This window comes from Neophocaena asiaeorientalis, unplaced genomic scaffold, assembly GCF_003031525.2.
Source record: "Neophocaena asiaeorientalis asiaeorientalis breed wild unplaced genomic scaffold, Neophocaena_asiaeorientalis_V1.1 scaffold1044, whole genome shotgun sequence".
NCBI lineage: Eukaryota > Metazoa > Chordata > Mammalia > Artiodactyla > Phocoenidae > Neophocaena > Neophocaena asiaeorientalis.
The window spans coordinates 167,914-189,096 of NW_020174045.1; the positions used below are offsets into that span (position 1 = coordinate 167,914).

The 21,183-nt window shown below is 45.5% G+C and overlaps 1 protein-coding gene across 1 annotated transcript in view; it reads left to right on the top strand.

Moving 5' to 3' along the window:
• PFKP (phosphofructokinase, platelet) overlaps positions 1-21,183 on the top strand; it is a 75,983-nt gene that overhangs the window by 6,766 nt on the left and 48,034 nt on the right. The window contains exon 2 of the mRNA XM_024753914.1: positions 6,497-6,570. Within this exon, the coding sequence (XP_024609682.1) occupies positions 6,497-6,570 (74 nt within the window). The remainder of the gene's footprint in view (positions 1-6,496; positions 6,571-21,183) is intronic.

Sequence of the window (21,183 nt, forward strand, 5' to 3'; positions counted from 1 at the left end):
GTGTCCTGGGAGCCACCTGGGTGCCAGCTGCTTCTGATGAGGGCGGCTTTGTGGAGAGAGGAGGGGAGGGCTGTGGAGGGGTCCCCAGTGTCCTGAGGAGCCGGACTGGGCCGTGAAGGGTGAGCTGGGGGTGGGCTGTGTCAGTGGAGCCTCAGGCTGGAGCTGGTCCACGCAGCAGGAAGAAAGGCCGAGCGAGGAGCCCAGGTGGGGACAGGCAGGCTTGCAGAAGGACATTCTTGACACAATGTTCATACCAGTGAATAGTGGGAAAACCAGTGGAAAATCATCACAGGGAATGAGCTGCATTAGGATCTCGGATGGACATGCGTTGTTGGGGGTTAAAAGCAGGGTCAAGATGGAGGGAAATGGCAGAGATGAGGCTTATATGTGATTGTGTAATTTTAAACTAGTCACCACGTTTGGAAATGTAACAGAAACAGGTGAAATTAATTTAAGCCTCTGTTTTCTTCAGTCCAATGTTTCAACCCATTGTCAATACAAAGGTGATTAATAAGCTGTTTCACATTCTTTTTTCCATCTTGAGCCTTTGAAATCCAGCGTGTGTCTGCCCCAGTGCGTGTTGGTGTGGTCGGTGGGGATCCCAGTGGATGGGGGTCTAGAGGGAGGGGTGTGTGAATCGCTCAGGTTCAGACGGTCCCTCCTGCGTGTTCATGTCACAGTCAGGGGCCATGCAGGGGACCTCTGGCAGTGGTCTGGTGCCTGCAGTGGCCCTGGGCCTGCTGTGGTCCTCCTTCCCAGACGTCCAGATGGCCACTTGGCCAGCCTCCATCACCGTCTTCCATTCTCTCCCAAATGGCACGTCTCAAGGCGGCTGCTGCCCCTCTGCACACCCCCATGGCAACCCCCAGCCCTGCTCTGCTTTCCTTCTTTCTCCTGCACCTCTGGGTGAAATGTGTGTGTGTGTTGTGTGTTGTTTACCGGCTGCAACAAGCCCCACCAGGGCCACGACCTTCCCCTCTTTTGTCACTGCATCGCCCGGCAGTGCCAGCAGAGAAAAGACACCCCATCCGTGTGTCCTGGATGGACGGACGGATGAATAAATGAATGATTGAACCCGCTCAGAGATTTATGTCCCTGACATCTAAGACAAGACTAGGTGATTTGGACACTTCAGGATGATGAGAAACCCCCGGTTGGTAACTGATTCACAGGGGATCCAGCATCCCGACACTTTCTCCTGAGGACGTTTTTTCCCCTCCCACACCTGAATTATTAAACAAGGAAGCTTTATGGAGAACGTCAGTAGGAAGAGCAAGATAAGGTGCGCTTTAAGTTTGTTTTCTGACCTATGCTAACATCCTTGCTTTGGTACAAAGGTGAAAACTCCATATAGTCAGGGAGAAACCGGTAAGAGGATTAAGCACCAGATCTTATTTTTCAAAAGGGAATTTAAATATTGAAATTAGTCAGGGAGTGGTTATGGGCACTGAGAAATATGCAGGGGAAACAGCTCCACACAGTCATAAAGGGCTAAGTAAGGAGGTTTATTAGACTCTTCAGACCACATAGGAAGTAAAACAAAGCCCCAGTTATTTTATTGGAATCAACACAGTCCTTGTTTTTAACAAATTACTTGAAGTTTAAATTTTATCAGAGGGACTTCCCTGGTGGCGCAGTGATTAAGAATCCGCCTGTGAGGACAGGAATAAAGACACAGACGTAGAGCATGGACTTGAGGACACAGGGAGGGGTAAGGGTAAGCTGGGACGAAGTGAGAGAGTAGCATGGACATAATATACTACCAAATGGAGAATACATAGCTAGTGGGAAGCAGCTGCATAGCACAGGGAGATCAGCTCAGTGCTTTGCGATCACCTAGAGGGGTGGGATGAGGAGGGTGGGAGGGAGACGCAAGAGTGAGGGGATATGGGATTATACATATGCATATAGCTGATTCACTTTGTTATACAGCAGAAACTAACACAACAATGTAAAGCAATTATACTCCAATAAAGATGTTAAAAAAAAAAGAATCCGCCTGCCAGTGCAGGGGACACAGGTTTGAGCCCTGGTCCAGGAAGATCCCACATGCCGCGGAACAACTAAGCCCATGTGCCACAACTACTAAGCCTGCGCTCTACAGCCTGTGAGCCACAACTACTGAGCCCACCTGCCACAAATACTGAAGCCCATGCTCCACAACAAGAGAAGCCACTGCAATGAGAAGCCCGCGCACCGCAATGAAGAGTAGGCCCCGCTCACCGCAACTAGGGAAAGCTCGCGTGCAGCAATGAAGACCCAACACAGCCAAAAATAAATAAATAAATAAATAAATAAATTTAAATAAATAAACGTTACCAGAACAGAATCTCAGGAAACCTTTGGGTCCACGGCCTCCCTGACCTCAAGGAAGAAGTTATCTTAATGACTATCTTACGTGCATGATGCTTTAGTAAGAACCTATTTGAGAATACGTCACATCAAGAAAACAATGTCTCTTCTTTCTAGCGCACCTAAAGTAATTTTCTCACATTTTCCACTTAGCTGCTCCTTGGTTCTTTCAAGATTTATTTATTTTTGGTTCCCGTAGCAAGTCTGCACATTCCCTGAGGACGAGGGTTTTAATTTTTGCAAGTGATGAAGAGGATACTTTCCAAATACTAAGATTCTTTCTTGGTGGCAGGATGATGGTTTCCCATGGAAACAATTAGGGAAGTTTTTTGAACTCCAGAGCCTGGCTGCCAAAACAAAACCAAAAACAAAAGGAAGGAACTCAACTATGTCTGAACGTTTATTGAAAACAGCAGCTGGAGTGCCCTGTGCTCTCTGTGGACAGTCCAGGACAGGACAGCATCCAACAGAACAAGAAAATCGGCACTGCTCACCCACAAGGCCCTCAGACCCCAAATCATATGTCTGAATCCCAGTTGCGTGTGTCAAAGAGGCTGTCGGTGAAAATTGGCCTTTCCTGTGTCCTTGGCTTCTGTCTTCTGGGCCCTTCCTTAAAGGCACTCACCTGTGGGCCCAGCGCTAGATAGCAGCTCTGTCCTGTCCTTCCCAAATTCAAGTGGAGAGCCGGCCTCTCCCCAAACAATTAGGCAAGAACTGGGGCCCCATGGGCATTGTTTTCTCCAAGTTTCCTTCCTACTAGAGGGAATTATAACGTCTTTTAAGTTAAAATAAAAGGAAGAGTAGGGTTTACACTCCAGCTTTGCCTTTTACAAGTTTTGGTCCCTTGGCTGTTAATTTATCCACTTAGAGCCCGACTTCCTCATCTCTCAGGAGGACCCAGGCCCCGCAGGCTTTCTGGGAGCATCAGCTCAGGTGCTCAGAGCACTCAGCCCTGGTTACCACCGAGCTGTTACCACAGCTCCTCTCAGGCCCCAATCAGAAGGCGGCCAGCTCCGGGCTGCACGGGAAAGGCAGCAGGTGTAGCCAAGTTACCTTAACGACCCTGGAATAAAAGCCTTGGGGGGGTGGCGCTAAGGCTCAGACGGGCGGAGCCTACTCTCGGGGGAACTTGGGAGGAATACGGTGTTCAGGAACCTCCCAGACCAGGGACCCCCCCCCCAACAACCCTCACCCCAGGCCTGCTGCGGGCTGAGGGGGGACCAGCCCCGAGCGGACGGGCCGCTTTCCCAGGTGAGTCCAGCTCAACCCCATGGGGCAGGGTGGGAGTTCAGGCCCCAGGCCTGCTGTGAAGGTGGTCAGAACTTTCAGGCAGGGGTCACCCTGGGCATGTTTTTCTTCCACATGGGGACCCCTGGGGTCACCTCTGGATAGTGTCCCACTTGTCGTTCCTTCTGCCATTTTTTCTCCACTTGCACTTTCTAAAATCCCCCAACTCCTCTTTATTCATGCCTTTATGAAAGCCTCCCCACCCCACGAGGGCCAGGGAGCCGGCGTTAACTCGTGCGCTTGCGTCCTGGTAATGGAGAGTTGGTAGGGCTCCAGCGTTTGGTGGTCAGTCTCTCGATTCAGGGGCCACAGAATAAAGTCCTAGAATCGCGGGGTCTATGGGAAGGGGCCGAGAGGAGCTCGTTTATCCGTTCGGTTAAGGCCTGAGAGCTGAGGCTGCCTGCATGAGATGCAGGTGTGTCGCCCATGTGGGTGTAGTGAAGGCCGGTGAGGAAAGGCCGGTGGGGAAGCCTTCCTGGAGGTGAAGGAGCCCCGTCCCTCCTGGAGGTTGAGCAAGGATCCCTCCGGGACGTGGTGGCAGTTCTGGGGGAGCTGCAGTCCTGACGTGTAGATGGGGCATCCAGGTGGGACTGAGCAGGTAGGAAGAGCCCGGGGGGCTGGAGATCTCACCTGAAGAGCTTGGTTTTATGAGCACAGGCCCTGGGGAATCCAGGGAGGAACCTGGGCGTTTTTGAGTTTGAGAAAGAGAATGCTGATGCTACCATAGAAAACATCTCAAAAAAGTGTGTGAGATTACAGCTAGCACAAGGGGAGTGCGTCTACAGGGTGTATGCACTGCACTCCAAAGGGGCGGGCATGGGAAAGCAAGACACGGCCTCATCTGTGTTTGTTTTTTTAACCGTGTTTTTCAGAGTTTTAGATTTCAGAGCAAAGCCGAGGCGAAGTTCCAGAGATTCCCCTCTATCTTCTGCCCCCACCCATGCAGACCCACCCCCACCCTCTCAACATCCCCACCAGCTGGTGCATTTGTTATAATTGATGACCCTACATGGACACGTCATCCTCACCCAGAGTCCATAGTTGATGTTTTAGGGTTCACTCTTGGTGTTGCCCGTTCTATGGGTTTGGACAAATGTATAACGAGGTGTATCCATTATTATAACGTCATACAGAGCAGTTTCACTGCACTAAAAATCCTCTGTGCCCCACCTGTTCATCCCCCAACCCCCAACGACCACTGACTTTTTTTTTTTACTGTCTCCACAGCTTTGCCTTTTCCGACATATGTAATTTTTTTAATAAGAAGAATATATTTATAAATTACTTGTATAATAACAAAAGAGGAAAAGCTGCTTTACTCATTCTGGCCATAACGTGAATAATGTTAGAGGGAGATGGTGGATTCAGGGGAAGTTTGGGGAGGGAAATGTCAGTTTTATGGGCAAGGAGCTGTGGAGGGTATGAGTATCCAGCTTGTGTGAGAGTGAAAAGTTTTGCTGATCTGAGTGAGAGAATATAGGAAACGGAGGTGAAGATGACGCAGGTGAAATGATTTATTGCATCTTGAAATGCTGAGTTTGAGGGTATGAGAGACAGCCAGCAATGAATCAGTAGGTCATTAAAATCCTTCGTGTAATAAACTAGGTTTGAACATGAAGTGGTGAGACTACCAAATACATAATGTCTACCTGTGCGTAGATGTTAGATATACATTTAACATGGATTTATTTCCAGCTTTTCCGGCTCTGTGAACACTGTAGCCTTGCAAAATTGTCACCTTTCAGAGGCAACGATCTCATTCCAGATTTCCAAACTGGCTCAATGTAATTTGTAAATTTGTAACCATCCTCTGAGCAGGTTTACCATCCAAATACATACAAATTTAATCTCCTTGTCTGTGGAGTATATTCCCTGGGACCCGAGGTGCCTTCGTTTGTTTATTTACTTACCAGAAGTACCACTTACTGTATGGTCCATGTTCTCCAACACCTTTAGTCCTGAAGTCTGTTCCCAAAATTTAAATTTACGAAGGAGGCAGATTGGAACTATTGGCACAGGAGCAGTTAGGCTGGATGCCCAGGTGCTGCATATTCTGAGGCTCGGGACTGCATCCCTAACGAGAGGAATGATCCTCCCTTCTCACTGCTCTCCTGATGGCCTTGTTCATCAGCTGATATGATGATACAGGGTTTTACAGATGTGAAATCCTGACCTGTTCACGTAGGTCTAGACTTATGGTCCATCGCACAGTTGGCTGCCCCCAAATGGGGCTTCAGTGGAAAGCAGAGTGGAGTGTGGCAGTTTTATACAAGGATACATTGCACTTTTAACTTCCTTCAAGGCCCTCTGGGGAAGTGTGGAAAATGGCCTACATTTATCTTGATTAGGTATTATTTATAGTATACTGGTTTAATTGGATCTTTTAATAAAATTGCATGATTTATATTTAAGGCCACTGACTAAATTACTTTCTTTTACACTAGTAGCTGGTAATAATTTTTCATCTCCTCCCCAGACCAATGGCCTTTTCAGGCCTATTTGAAATTGGCTACCTATAAACAAACATCTCTCCTTTGTTGTTTTGCAATTGGATGGAATCAACCTACGGATTCACACCAAATTGAGGTCGCTCATATTCCGAGTGTGTTTACAGCGATGTTCTAAACCAGCAGTGCTCCAGGCTCTGTTCATCTGTGGACTAGGCCACAACATGCTGGTCCCTGCCTTGTACTTTTTTCTCTTCTCCCTGCACTAAGCCTGGAGGTTTGTGTTGTGAGCACTTTGCATAGGGGCCGTCCGAGAGGTTACACGGTTTTCCCACCATCACAGCTAATTAAATGGCATCACTAGATTCTCCCCAGCCTCCTCAGTAACTACTGTCCTTATTCCTTTGCAGGTATGAATGCTGCTGTCCGAGCTGTCGTGCGCATGGGAATATACGCGGGCGCCAAAGTGTACTTTATCTATGAGGTCAGTGTCACGTCCCCCTCCCGCTTTCTCTGACTCTCAGGAATCGCTGCCGCGTACTCACTTGGGGGCCTCACGCGTGCCTGGGGCTGCTGACTGCAGGCAAGGGGCAGCAGGTGACGGGCAAACTTGGGTACCAATAGGGGAGCCCAGGTACCAGGAGAGGTTACACCCCCGGTCTAGATGCACGTCTGTGAGATTTGTATTAGGGAACAAGGGGAGAAAGGTGATGAAACGGGGCTCAAAATGCCATTTTGATATCCACCTAGTGTTCTTGTAGGATTAATGATATCAAACTGGTTGTACTTATTTGCAGTTCTCATTCCTTACATGATATAGTCACTAAAACTGGGGCCTGAATTTGAATAAACATTAAGCTGAATGGGGGGGAGAGTGGCCACTTTGGGCTTTTCATCATTAATGTAAAACCCAGGCCACCTCCCTAGTATCTCTTTATGCCTTAACTTCAAAATGAAGCATCTGAAAGCAAACAGATGGCCCATTATCTCCTGCTTTTGAGGTCCTGGCAGCTTAGAAGTAAGTTGTGTTTGGAGGGAAGGCACCCATACAGCTTGGACCACGTGATTTATTTCAAAAACTATTAGAAAAAATAACATATTTAGTTTTTAAATTTATAAAACAGAATAAAGCTTAAAAATGGAAATAAGAGAATGGTTTTTTTAATTGCTTAATTCTTCCAAAATCACTGTTAGGATTTTATTCTGATTCTTCCCAGTGTAATACATGTGAAATACTGGAAGGAAATATATACATTATTAGCACCATAGCAAATGTATTTTGTATACTATGTTTTTTACCTGCCAGTGTGTTATGACAATTTTGTATGTGTTAACGTACATTCCACAACTATCGCGTAAATGTCTGTGTAAAATTCCATCAACCTGATGTCTCATCATTTACCTGACCCCTCAGCTACTTGATCCTTGCATTCCTATGCCACCGGCAACATTTAGGTCACTGCCCATTTTTCAACTATCCTAACACAGCAAGCTCTAGGTTAATATTTGAAGCTGTTCTATGCTTTGCATCGTTGCTGTGATCCCAGGATACGGCATCTGCCGAGTTAAAAGGGGTAGTCGTCCTAACGGGTCTCAGTGTGTCTTGCCAAAGTGATTTCTTTGTTCCATCCCAGGCCCACGCCGGGCACACAGGTGGCACCAACCCTGCCAGTTCTGTGTGTGCGGCCCACCTTGCTGAGAGCTGGCCAGGGCTCCGGAGTCTGTTTACTGAGTCATTTTCTCTCCTTGAGAAGTAACTGCTCACAGGTTTTGCTCGTTGGTCCAAATGACCATGTGTTTATCGTTTGCGGGAAAGATGTTTTTTCCTGGGCTTAGGTTTGCTTTTTATCTTTTTATTTATTTATTTATTTTTATTCAAACAGAAAGTCACAAAAATTATCATCCTCATCAGTTCACTCAGTCCCGTGTAATTATTATTTTTTCATGTTGATCTTTTGTTAGCACTTTTATGAAATCATCTAATGGAAAACCATTAGAGTTCTGAAAATGCTTACTCATTCAGTTCAGCAGTATAGTCAGTTACCAGAAACCTGTACTTGTCATAGTCGTTTCCATGAATTCCTTGAAGAAAAACCCTTTTATAGGAACATTTTTGCGAAAGCATCAGAGTACACCCAGAACTGTCTGTAAATGACAAAAGACTTAAAACTGACCACGGTTAAAGATTTGATGAAAGTTTATAATAATGCAATTGATGAGGAAATTTAGTTTTCTGAGATATACAAATTTATTTCTGAGATATACATTTTAAAGTAATAACTAGAATTATGACTTATAACATTATACCAAAACATATAAGATTTTTAGAAATTTCAGGTAATGTCTGAAACATTTATATTAACATATATTAACATATTTCCATAGAAATAACCCAAAGAAAGTTTAGTATTAGTTGTTTTTTGTTTGTTTTTTTATACTGCAGGTTCTTATTAGTCATCAATTTTATACACATCAGTGCATACATGTCAATCCCAATCGCCAATTCAGCACACCATCATCCCCACCCCACTGCGGTTTCCCCCCCTTGGTGTCCATACATTCACTACATCTGTGTCTCAACTTCTGCCCAGCAAACCAGTTCATCTATACCATTTTTCTAGCTTCCACATACATGAGTTAATATACGATATTTGTTTTTCTCTTTCTGACTTCACTCTGTATGACAGTCTCTAGATCCACCACGTCTCAACAAATGACTCAATTTTGTTCCTTTTTATGGCTGAGTAATATTCCATTGTATATATGTACCACATCTTCTTTATTCATTTGTCTGTTGATGGGCATTTAGGTTGCTTCCATGACCTGGCTATTGTAAATAGTGCTGCAATGGAACGTTAGGGTGCGTGTGTCTTTTTGAATTCTGGTTTTCTCTGGGTATATGCTCAGTAGTGGGATTGCTGGATCATATGGTAATTCTATTTTTAGTTTTTTAAGGAAACTCCATACTGTTCTCAATAGTGGCTGTATCAGTTTACATTCCTACCAACAGTGCAAGAGGGTTCCCTTTTCTCCACACCCTCTCCAGCATCTGTTGTTTGTAGATTTTCTGATGATGCCCATTCTAACTGGTGTGAGGAGAGACCTCATTGTACTTTTGATTTGCATTTCTCTAATAATTAGTGATGTTGAGCAGCTTTTCATGTGCTTCTTGGCCACCTATATGTCTTTTTTGGAGAAATATCTATTTAGGTCTCCTGCCCATTTTTGGATTGGGTTGTTTGTTTCTTTAATATTGAGCTGCATGAGCTGTTTATATATTTTGGAGATTAATCCTTTGTCCATTGACTCGTTTGCAAATATTTTCTCCCATTCTGAGGGGTGTCTTTTCATCTTGTTTAAGGTTTCCTTTGCTGTGCAAAAGCTTTGAAGTTTCATTAGGTCCCATTAGTTTATTTTATATTTATATTATAAATATAAATATTTATATTATAAATATAAATATTTATATTATAAATATTTATATTTTTAAATATTTATAAATATCAGCCCTATAAATATCAGTTAAGTCTATCTGGTCTATTGTGTCATTTAAAACTTCTATTTCCTTTTTTATTTTCATTTTGGATGATCTGTCCATTGGTGTAAGTGAGGTGTTAAAGTCCCCCACTATTACTGTGTTACTGTCAGTTTCCTCTTTTATAGCTGTTAGCAGTTGCCTTATGCATTGGTGTGCTCCTATGTTGGGTGCATATATATTTATAATTGTTGTATCTTTTTCTTGGATTGATCCCTTGATCATTATGTAGTGTCCTTCCTTGTCTCTTGTAATATTCTTTATTTTAAAGTCTATTTTATCTGATATGAGTATTGCTACTCCAGCTTTCTTTTGATTTCCATTTGCATGGAATATCTTTTTCTATCCCCTCACTTTCAGTCTCTATGTGTCCCTAGGTCTGAAGTGCGTCTCCTGTAGACAGCATATATATGGATCTTGTTTTTGTATCCATTCAGCAAGGCTGTGCCTTTTGGTTGGAGCAATTAATCCATTCACGTTTAAGGTAATTATTGATATGTATGTCCCTATGACTATTTTCTTAATTGTTTTGGGTTTGTTTTGTAGATCCTTTTCTTCTCTTGTGTTTCCCACTTAGAGAAGTTCCTTTAGCATTTGTTGTAGAGCTGGTTTGGTGGTGCTGAATTCTCTTCTGGCTTGTAGAGTTTCTGCTGCAAAATCAGCTGTTAACCTTATGGGAGTTCCCTTGTATGTTATTTGTCATTTTTCCCTTGCTGCTTACAATAACATTTCTTTGTCTTTAATTTTTGTCAATTTGATTACTAGGTGTCTCGGCATGTTTCTCCTTGGGTTTACATGTATGGGACTTGCCCTGCTTCTTGGACTTGGGTGGCTATTTCCTTTCCCATGTTAGGGACGTTTTTGACTATAATCTCTTCAAATATTTTCTCATGTCCTTTCTCTCTCTCTTCTCCTTCTGGGACCCATATAATGCAAATGTTGTTGCATTTAATGTTGTCCCAGAGGTCTCTTAGGTTTTCTTCATTTCTTTTCATTCTTTTTCTTTATTCTTTTCCTTGGCAGTGAATTCTACCATTCTGTCTTCCAGGTCACTTATCCGTTCTTCTGCCTCAGTTATTCTGCTATTGATTCCTTCTAGTGTAGTTTTCAGTTATTGTATTGTTCACCTCTGTTTGTTTGTTCTTTAATTCTTGTAGGTCTTTGGTAAACATTTCTTGCATCTTCTCGATCTTTGCTTCCATTGTCGTCGTCCCCCCGCCGAGGTCCTGGATCATCTTCACTATCATTATTCTGAATTCTTTTTCTGGAAGGTTGCTTATCTCCACTTCATTTAGTTGTTTTTCTGGGGTTTTATCTTGTTCCTTCATCTGGTACATAGCCCTCTGTCTTTTCATCTTGTCTGTATTTCTGTAAATGTGGTTTTTGTTCCACAGGCTGCAGAATTGTAGTTCTTCCTGCTTCTGCTCTCTGTCCTCTGGTGGATGAGGCTATCTAAGAGGTTTGATGGGAGGGCCTGGTGGTGGGTAGAGCTGACTGTTGCTCTGGTGGGCAGAGCTCAGTAAAACTTTAATCCACTTGACTGTTGATGGGTGGGGCTGGGTTCCCTCCCTGTTGGTTGTTTGGCCTGAGACAGTCCAACATTGGAGCCTACCTGGACTCTTTGGTGGGGCTAATGCCAGACTCTGAGAGGGCTCACGCCAAGGATTACTTCCCAGAACTTCTGCCAGTGTCCTTGTCCCCATGGTGAGCCACAAGTGTTCTCGCAAGAGGGAGTCAGAGCACGTCCTTCTACTCCGCCATCTTGGTTCCTCCTCCCGGTTTGCTTTTTAAAACTGTTTCTGTGGGCTTGGGGTTTGTATTCACCTGATTTGGACAATGTTGAAACAGTGGGTCTTATCAAAGCCTTTTTAGAGCTATAGTTTTGTTGTTTTCTATTGGGATATGTTTAGGGCCAAACTGCTCTCATGCCCGTCTGTCCTGGGCCTTGCCTGGCAGCCATGGCCCCACCATTAACATGGAGGGAGCACGTTAGCTGCCGTGATGAAGTCGCGTACCTTGCTTCTTCCCCTTCCTCTGACCTTGAAGCTGATTCTTTTCCTGCTGCTACTGGAGAGTGTGCCTGGCATACAGTTTCCTCTGCCTTTTTGTTTTATTTTACTTTGGGGAGGGGTTGCTCTGCCCTAGAAATTGAGAGAAGGCACCCCAGGCTGGCCTGATGAGTGAACGTGCTTTAAACATCTGAGGGTGGAGCACCCTTAGATCAGGCTTTTCTGTTCCGAGTAACAAAATGCTTTCAGACTTGCAGTAGACGAATGTCCTTAGGCTTCCGGTTTGCAGCCTGTTCCCCAGGAAACCTTTGATCACCTAGCCCACTGCCCTTCTTGTTGCCTCCCTGGCGGGGATGCAGTTCCATCCCTATAATGACTCATTTGATCTTCAAGACCAACTTGCAGGTCCAGGAGGGAAGGGAAGGAAGTCGGTTTAGTTACTTCATTGAGGAAGCGGACTGGTTGTGGGTGGTTCAGTTTCTCTGTGTCAGTCCTCGGTGCTGACAGGGCTGAGATGGGAGCTCACACCCCCATCAAACCAGTGATGGGGGCATGTCTCACCCCCAGACATTGGTGCCTTGGAGACAGTCTTTGATCGTCCCGTTATTAGGGGGCTGGTGGTGCCACTGGCATCTCGTGGGCCAGGGATGCTGCTCAACATGCCACATCGCATGGGATGCGTCAGGGATGCCGAGAGTCAGTGATGCCCTGCCTTAAACAAAGGGCCACATCTGTGTTTGGCATGAAAGTCGGTGGGAGGAGTCGGGGGGTGGGGCATCTGTGGGTACTGCAACCAATGTAGTGCCTGGTCAACTTTACATCATCTTTCTCAGATCAGAGGGTTTTGTTGTTTTTGTTTTGTTTTGGTTTTAGTTTTTTATTGGCACTGTGTCCTGCGGCTGTGTCTGTATTCTGGGGACATTGTGGTATATTTTGACTCATACCTACCAGACTTTGTACATTTCAAAATGAAGGAATTGAAGGGGGATGTATCAGGTGGGACTGAGCCTACCAACACTTGGACTCCCTTTTAAGAACATTTGGGCTCACTTTGGAGAAATCTCGACACAGAGAAGCCAGATTTATTCCCACGTTGCCAACCCGAAAGGGCTCCTGGGCCCACTTTACTCATGGGTAACGGGGATCTTATTCCTGATGTCCTGGGGCCGCACTCTTCACGTCCTCTCAGGATGAGGGTGAGTGGGGGTGAGGGGACGGTCGGCCGGTGGGAGCCCCGCTTCCTGCCCACCCTCAGGTGGGCCGTAAGGCATCCTGAGTCTGAACAGATACACCCCCTTTAAGGGAGCAGGGAATTCTTTGGTTCCTCCGTCAGGAAGATGCCAAAGAGAACCCTTGTGTGGGGCAGCATCGGAGTGAGTCTGATTCTCATGATAACCGCTTTACGGGCATCTCAGAGCATTCAACTGAGCACAGCTTTTGTGGGTCGGCCCTAGGAATGGTCAGAACTTTGAGGTTCGTATGTTCTGGAGGGAAATAGAAACAGCCTAGAGGTGGATACAGTTGAACCGAAATCTCCTGTTAGGAGGTGATGCCGTGCTTCTCGTGACACCCCCTCCCGCACCCCAAAAAGAGTGATTCTAGTGAACAGGGCCTGTTGTTTACGTCCCCATGGAAGGGGGTCCTCAGTGTCAGCCTTGCCTCAGGGATCACTCAACCCAGGGCCTGGGCACTGACAGTATCAACATTATCTCCCTAAATCCAATCATCCCTTCACTACAGGTGTAACGACTCTGCATCTGTAATTCTGGAATCCAAAAATCTCTAAAACCTGCCAGTTTTGCCCGAACTCATTTGGGCAGCAGTCCTTGGTGGAGCTGCATGTAACCCGGACTCGCCCTCTAGTGTGACTGTCCCCGGGGCGGTGGAGGGGGCAGGAGGGGAATGGGGAGGCTTGTTCACGCTGCTGACAGTGCCAGGTGACACATAATGTCCATACTGCTTCTTAAAATCCTAGCCTTCAAAATTCTGGCACACTTCCTGCCCCTAGGGTTTGGGGAAGCGATTGTGGACCCACATATGTAGCCAATGGCTGGGAATCAACACGTTAACCTGGCCCTGCTTCCTCGTCTGTCTGGTGAAAATCATATTTACCCGTCCTGCACTTGGAAAAAATCTGTGCACAAACGGGGCAAGGGGGCCATGATGCTACAGGTGCCTTCGATTCCTCTGGTTGTTGCCAGGCACAGAACTAGGGGCTCAGGTGAATCACTTCCCTGTGGACCGTCTCAGGACTGTGGACGTCCACATGTCTGCAGTCTGGGTCACATCCCGTCGGGCATGGCTTCCTTCCTGGCCTCAGCAGTGTTGGCACCTGCAGCTGGAGGATCTGGGGGGTGCAGGTGCTGGGCTATGCATCCTGGTTAGAGCCTCTGCCCACCGGAAGCCAGGATCACCCCCAAGCCCACAGCAGTGACAGCCAGAAATGTCTCCAGATGTCAGCAGATGTCCTCTAGTTGGGGACCACCATCCTATACCCACTGGGGCTCAAATTTAGAAGACGTTTGGTTTTGTGTGTTTTTTTTTAAAGAATCATTTGGTAATTTATCCAACACATTTGTCCATGCCTAGTCTAGTTTCTAAGTTCAGCTAGAGCTTTCCAGGTTACCAACATCAAACCAGTTAAACAGGTCAGCATCAATTATTTAAATGGAGTTTTTTTGGCTTTTTCTTGAGTAGAAAGCATCTGGGAAGCATATTGATCGGAAAACACTGGTATTTCTGCTAAAGGTCTGGCACGGGATTTGTTCTGTCTGGCTGCCACTGGGCCTGCTGTAAATCTGGGACAAGTCTACGTGTGATACATGCCAACCCTTGGGCGCCATTCAGGGAGGGTTGGGGTGGGGTGTGGATTAACCCGTTCTTTCCACCTACCAAGCCACTTGTAGATTTATTTGTTTTTTCCTTTTAAGATAGGGGTTTTCCTTAGATAGAGCTTCCTTAAGCTTCTTGGAGACAGTGAGGACGAGTACATTACATACCTTTTGCAAAAGACTGTGCTCAGGGTGGACTGTCCCAGGTTTAGGTGGATGAGAATCAGGGTGGGGAGAGTCCTTAAGTTACCTGCTCTGATCTCGGCTACAGAAATAGTCTAGATGTGTTTCATTTAGTATGCAGGGTCAACATCCTATTAGGTGCAGATTTTCCTGCAGATTAAAAGAAGTCATTATTCTTATTATAGCTCTTTATCTATGACTAACTTAAAAGTCTTTGCTCTTTAAAAGAACTCGTAAGGGCTTGGCCCTCCTCAAGCCCAGCATTTGTGAATATCAGGCCCACCCATCGTCACCCATTGAAGAAAGGTTAGGAGTAGAGCATCACTTTCAGCAGCTAATCTTCTTATTACAAACAACACATTCTAAATGGGTGAGGTGAGTCAGGACTTCCTACTGTGAAAGAACAGGGACATCAGAACAAGATTGGGAGCTAACATTCTGGTCTCCTCGGCCATCACAGGAGGTCCAGTGAGCGGCTTTCTCACGGGAGCCCTGGGTCCCTCTCGGACCAGCCTGGAATCTGAGCTGCACTTGGTCAGGGCGCTGAGCATCCCGGCCTGGCATCCTATGATGATGAGCAAGCTTTAGTTGTCAGTTAATAGACTGGTACCCTGTCTCCCTTCCTTGCCTCTGTTTGCCACAAAGGCACATTATTTTTCTTCTTGTATATGGTGAACTGCCCGCTTTCACAAGTTTTCAAGTGAGAAATGTCACATTGTGACCAAAGGACAACAAAAACTCACTTTCCCAGCGAGGGCAGCATGGGCAGTCGGGCCCAGAAGCTGAGGTTCCGCTCTTTTTTTTTTTTTTTTTAATTTTATTTAATTTTTATACAGCAGGTTCTTATTAGTTATCTATTTTATACATATTAGTGTATATATCTCAATCCCAATCTCCCAGTTCATCCCACCACCACCTCCGCTCTTCTGTCAGAACCCCGGGCTCGTCCCTGCAGGGGATTCGAGCAGGAGGGAGGGAGGGAGGGAGACGCAGGTGGCTTTGCTGGGTGTCCTGTGATCCTGAGATGTGTGCGCAGGACAGATGGTAAAGCCACCCACCCGCACAGAGAGCAGGTTAGAAAGTCAACTTTGGGGCCGTGTCTGGCTTTGTCACCCCTTTGCTCTCGCCTGCGGTCACCACCCTCACCTGTGCCCCAATAGTTCCGTGAAGGCCAAGAGAGGTGACCAGAGTCCAGTTGTCTCATTTCCTTGAGGTTTTACACGTACCATTTCTGCATTTTAAATTCTTTAAAGACAGAACTCCTTAACCACTAACGCCTGTCTAAAAATTGTAACAGCGATGCCGGAAGGTATAGGTAGAAGCTTCGCTGTGCAGCTGGGAGAGAGGCGGTGCCGCCTGGCCCTTTGGCTGACGTGCCCCTTGCTGGATTGGTTGAGTTATTTAAATTAATTCACAAAAGGTGGATGACCTGGGGAATGCAGGGCGAGACCTACCTTCTTGGTGGCAGGCTGGCTTATGCACGCCTGGAAGAGTGAACTGGTGAACTGTTACGGCCCTGAGCACCTTTTTTTTTTTTTTTTTATAGATACTCTCTACTTGATACCTTCCTTTCTTTGTTTTCTTTTTTTGTTTTTTTTAAAAAATTAATTAATTTATTTTTGGATGTGTTGTGTCTTCCCTTCTGTGCAAGGGCTTTCTCTAGTTGTGGCAAGCGGGGGCCACTCTTCATCACGGTGCGCGGGCCTCTCACTGTCGTGGCCTCTCCTGCTGCGGAGCACAGGCTCCAGACCTGCAGGCTCAGTAGTTGTGGCTCACGGGCCCAGTTGCTCCGCGGCATGTGGGATCCTCCCAGACCAGGGCCCGAACTCGTGTCCCCTGCATTAGCAGGCAGACTCTCAACCACTGCGCCACCAGGGAAGCCCCCGAGCACCCTTTTTAACTGCATGCCTGCCCCCTGCCAGGTCCAGCTAAATCCTTCCCATGTGATCTGGCTTGATCCTCACACCGTCAACATCTGCCTTGGGCTTAGACCACCTAGTTCTAGGAACCATTTTAGTGCCCAAGTTGCAAAAAAGATCACTTCCCTCCCTGCCTCTGCCCTGCCAGCTGATACCACTAATTAAGTACATAATTCACTGTGAGAGAAGAGGGCTGGCTTATGCGACTGGCTTTGTCCTGCTGTGACTTTTGGTTTATAACATACCAGGAACTGTGTATTACGAGCTTTGGCTTAAAGAAATCTAATAGCACCAGAGGGCTCAATAAATCACTGGGTTTCCAAAAGCTCAAAGTTCAGGGCTGTACCATGACTCGTAGTGTTGTAACCCGTTCAGAAGTTTGGAGTTGACCAAATCTCACCAAGGACAAACCTAAAGGCATTTTCCCCAAAGCTGTGAAATCAGCACGCAGGAGCGACTTGGTTCCCTGGACCAGGGCGTCTGTGCATTTAGAACCTAGTGGGGGCCGAGCAGGCTCTGGGTGAGGGAGGAAGTGTGTGAGCTGAGGTTCTGCGCATGTGTCTCCTATGCACTGAATAAACGCATGATTCCCAAACCTTGAAAACCATCAACGTGGAGAGCCGTCACCGCCTGTCTCTCCTGCACCCACACCTGGCTCGGCACAATGCACTTACTAACCCTTGAGCAGTTCAGAGCCAACCCCTCTATGTGCTGGCTCTTAAATCCTATAAGCGAAAAGTTTATTTATTAAGGAATTAACTTGGAAAACCTTCATTCTGTAGGAAACAAACACAGGTATTTAGTTGGAACCCCTGGGGAAGTCTCTGAATGTCAGTGATAACACACTTCCAAAGTGTTTTCTAGATACTGTTATCTTTTTAGCGATTGTTTCCTCTGGTCCTTGGAATGCTTGACATTCAAACAGAGTTGCTGACCGAAGAATCCAGGATTCGGGAAAAGCATCACTAAGTTGAGAAGACATGGGGACCCATCCGACAGTTTTCTGAAACAAAAAGCCGAGACTGAACGGAGCAGAAGCATCTTACTTGGCTTCAGTGCAAGAACTGGCCTTAAAGCTTCTGTATTTAATTCAACTAATTCAGTGGGCTATAAGTAGAAAGGACTAGAGGCAGGCTATTAGACTTCGTCTCTTTGAAAGTAATCAGAAAAATGAAGGGAAAGTTGCCATCAGGCAGAGTTAAAATACCAGTAATTTTCTTTCACCTTCACCTTTGTCTTCAATTGGTATATATTGCAAATATCTTTTTTAAGTTTTATTAAAGTATAATCGATATACAAAGGACTGTACATAGTAAATTTGTACGGTTTGAGTCTGGACAAATGCAAACACTAGTGATACCATAATTATATATAGATATATATCTCCCAGAAAAAATGAAAATAAGATAAATTAAAAAATTTTTAAAGCCAACTTTATTATAGCATAAAACTAATTTCTCTCTCAGAATGAGAAATTAAAAATAAATTTTTTTAAAAAGCCAACTTTGCCATAGCACAAGATCGTAATTTCCCTCTGGGTCTTTAATTTTAAACAGTACACCTGCGATTTCTTATAAGCGAAAGCCACCCTCAGGTGGACTAACTCTTACCCTATTTAGAACAGATTTAACAAATGCCTATAAATACCCCTACATGTGGCAGCGTCTCCTACATAATCCTTTGGGAGACTGTGCCTGTTTTGCTCAAAACAATCCCAGACAAGAAGTCAAGATGTTTTCAGAGCCTCTGGCATGTTCTTAGACAGATCAGCGCTGGATTTGATACAACCAGCCGAGGGTCTCCTGGGGTCACCTTATGAACCAGGACTAACGAGACAGTGTTACTTTTGGTCCAAAGCTAAGCGTGGCTTCCAGTGTTTTACGGTTTGCCTTTCTTGTGTGAATCATAGAACTGGCTCGGAAGGCGGATCCTGAAACAGAATTTGAGAAAGTATTTTGGGCTCTGGCTGTGTCACAATGAGTGTTCAACCTTCTAAGGAGACTTGCAAAACCTCCTCTGAATTTATAAATCATGGTACATTTGTGTAAAACTAGTCTCCCTCACTTAGTAACATCTTCTGTGTTAGCAAAAGACAACTTAAAACTGTAGTTGGTAGTTGTTATTCAGATGTTCCATGGGCCTAACAACTTCACAAACTACAGAGTGAGTGAGTCATTTCCTATGGCCCAGCCCATGGGCACAATAGAGAGCTGCTTTGAGTGCAACACTTGCAAAATCATCCACTTTCTTAGTCACTTTCTTTATTGTATGTATTTAGGCTACACAAAATAAGCAGATTCTTTCTGGAGAACATTTTACTTCTCAGAATAAGCGTTACGGTCTGGAGAACGGTTTGCCATGTTCTCACTGTAGGAGCAAAGGGATTTGCAGATGTTTTTTATTAGATCCGTATTTAAATTCTCAGAAATAATCAAGGGAAAGGAAATGTTTTCATTCCCCATAGGGCAGGTATTAAGCAGCTAACCGTCCCGGTGCTTGGCTAAGGAGCAGGTGCTGCAGGAATCATCTAGGAGTTGCTGCTGTCACCTGCACAGCTGACACGGCCCCACGGCAGTCCCTGACCCTGTGGCTATGTTGACGTCATCCTTGTAAGCATCCTTGTAAGAGACTAGGGGACTGGTTCCCTAGTCTCTTTATTTACCTAGGGCTGAGTGTGCAGAAATCTCCCCGGTGGCTATCAGTGTGAGGGCATTAGAAGATTTTCACTGTCTGTCTTGTCAAGACCTTCGGGTCAGCCCAGTTCCCCATTCTGCTCTGCCAGAGGCGGTCTGGTTTTGTGCCGGCTGTTCGGACTGAATTACCGTCAAGTTTCCTCTCATTCTCAGAAGCACTTGGGTTTGGATGATTAAACATCACCCCTCCCCGCAGGGTGCACGTCAGCACAGCAGCCGAAGGTCTGAAACTTGGCCCCAGGCCCCGGGGCTGCTCGCCTTCTCCTTCCCTGCCTCCCAGGCATCTTGGAAACGAAAGTCCACTGACTGTGGTTTGTTCAGTTGCCCTGTGCACGCAGGGTGAGCGTCATTCCCACCAGAGGCCTGGGAGTCTGGAGGAGGGAGAGGTCGTTGAAAGGGCAGCCCTAAGGCCACATTCTCCCTCTCTCTCCCGTCTATCCTCTGCCAGTATCTCTGATCCGTGTCACCTGTCACCTACTATCGGTTATCTGTCCGCCACTGTCTAGCTGCCTATCATCTGTCTGTCTACCTATTTTTAATGTTCTGTGGAAAGAAGCTCCCTGGGGGCCACTTAGAAGAGGAGAGGACCTTGTTTTGCTCCCACTCCTGGAGCGGCAGGGTGGTCTGCGGGCCAGCCGGTCCCAGGTAGCTTACGTGCCGGGATGCAACTTAAACAACACCTCTGATAAGCGCTCCCTCTGGGGGGGGGGGATGGGGGTGCTGGATCACATCACACTCACGCTTGTCACCCTTGCCCTCCATGGTAACAGCCATACCAGGCTCAGTACTCTAAATGGAACAGGCTAAAAATGTACACCGTCTACGGTTTCCAGAAAGAAGGGAGATGGGGACAAAAAGATAAAAGCGATCTTAGAGTTGGACCGAGGTGTGTCTGGAGGAAGTTCCACTGCTTCTCCGTGAAGGCCAGGCTATGGGAGTCCCTGTCCTAGCTTGTCCTGAGGCCGAGGGAGCATCTTTCACATGTGTAGCACTAGACTGTACACACACACACACACACGGGTATAGATGTATTTCTATACAATATTGATATTATATGTATTGTATTGTAATTAATATGTGTGTAATATAATTATACAGTATATAATGAATGATATTTATTATATATAATGTATCAATATATAAATACATATGTGCATGTGTGTATAGTCTTGTGTTAATATGTGACAGCTAGGAAAGGAAAAGAGCATGGAATCAAATAGAAAAGGGAGAAGCTGAGAGCAGGTTCATTTATAGAATGTACAAAGTTTATGATATATAATATGTGTATATTATACATGAAATATATAAATAATATGTCTATAATCTAGTGTTAGGTTTTATAACAGTGTTATACATAAGAATTATAATGTCATATATCATAATATGTATTATATTTTGTTGGAAATTTTACACCTATAAATATGCAAATTGATCGCCCATAAAGGTGGCTGCACTGTTGATTAATTTTTGCTCCATACTCCATGGGCTGTTTAATTTTTAAAAATCTATATTCCTTTTTTTCCTTCCCTCTTGACTTTCACGAGGCAGGAGATAGGCATCCACAACAATAATCTATTATGACAAACTTTTCTAAATGGCTAATGCCTATTCCTTTTCAGGGGTAAATGCCCTGGAAGGTGAGTCACATAGATAGAGATGCAAATGAACATTTCTGTCATTCCTTTTTTTTAAAAAAAAAAAAGTATTTATTTGGCCGTGCCAAGTCTTAGCTGTGGCGCAGGATCCTTCTTGATCTTGGACAATCTGTGAGGAGAATGAGATGCATTTAGAGTTGAAATGTAATTGTCTTTGGTCAAATGTGCATCGTCGTCCAGAATCCCCTCAGTGTAGTAAACTGGCACTAGTTGGAAGGTAAGGCAGATGAGGATGGGGTGACATCCAGCTGTGCTTTTAGACCCTATTTCAT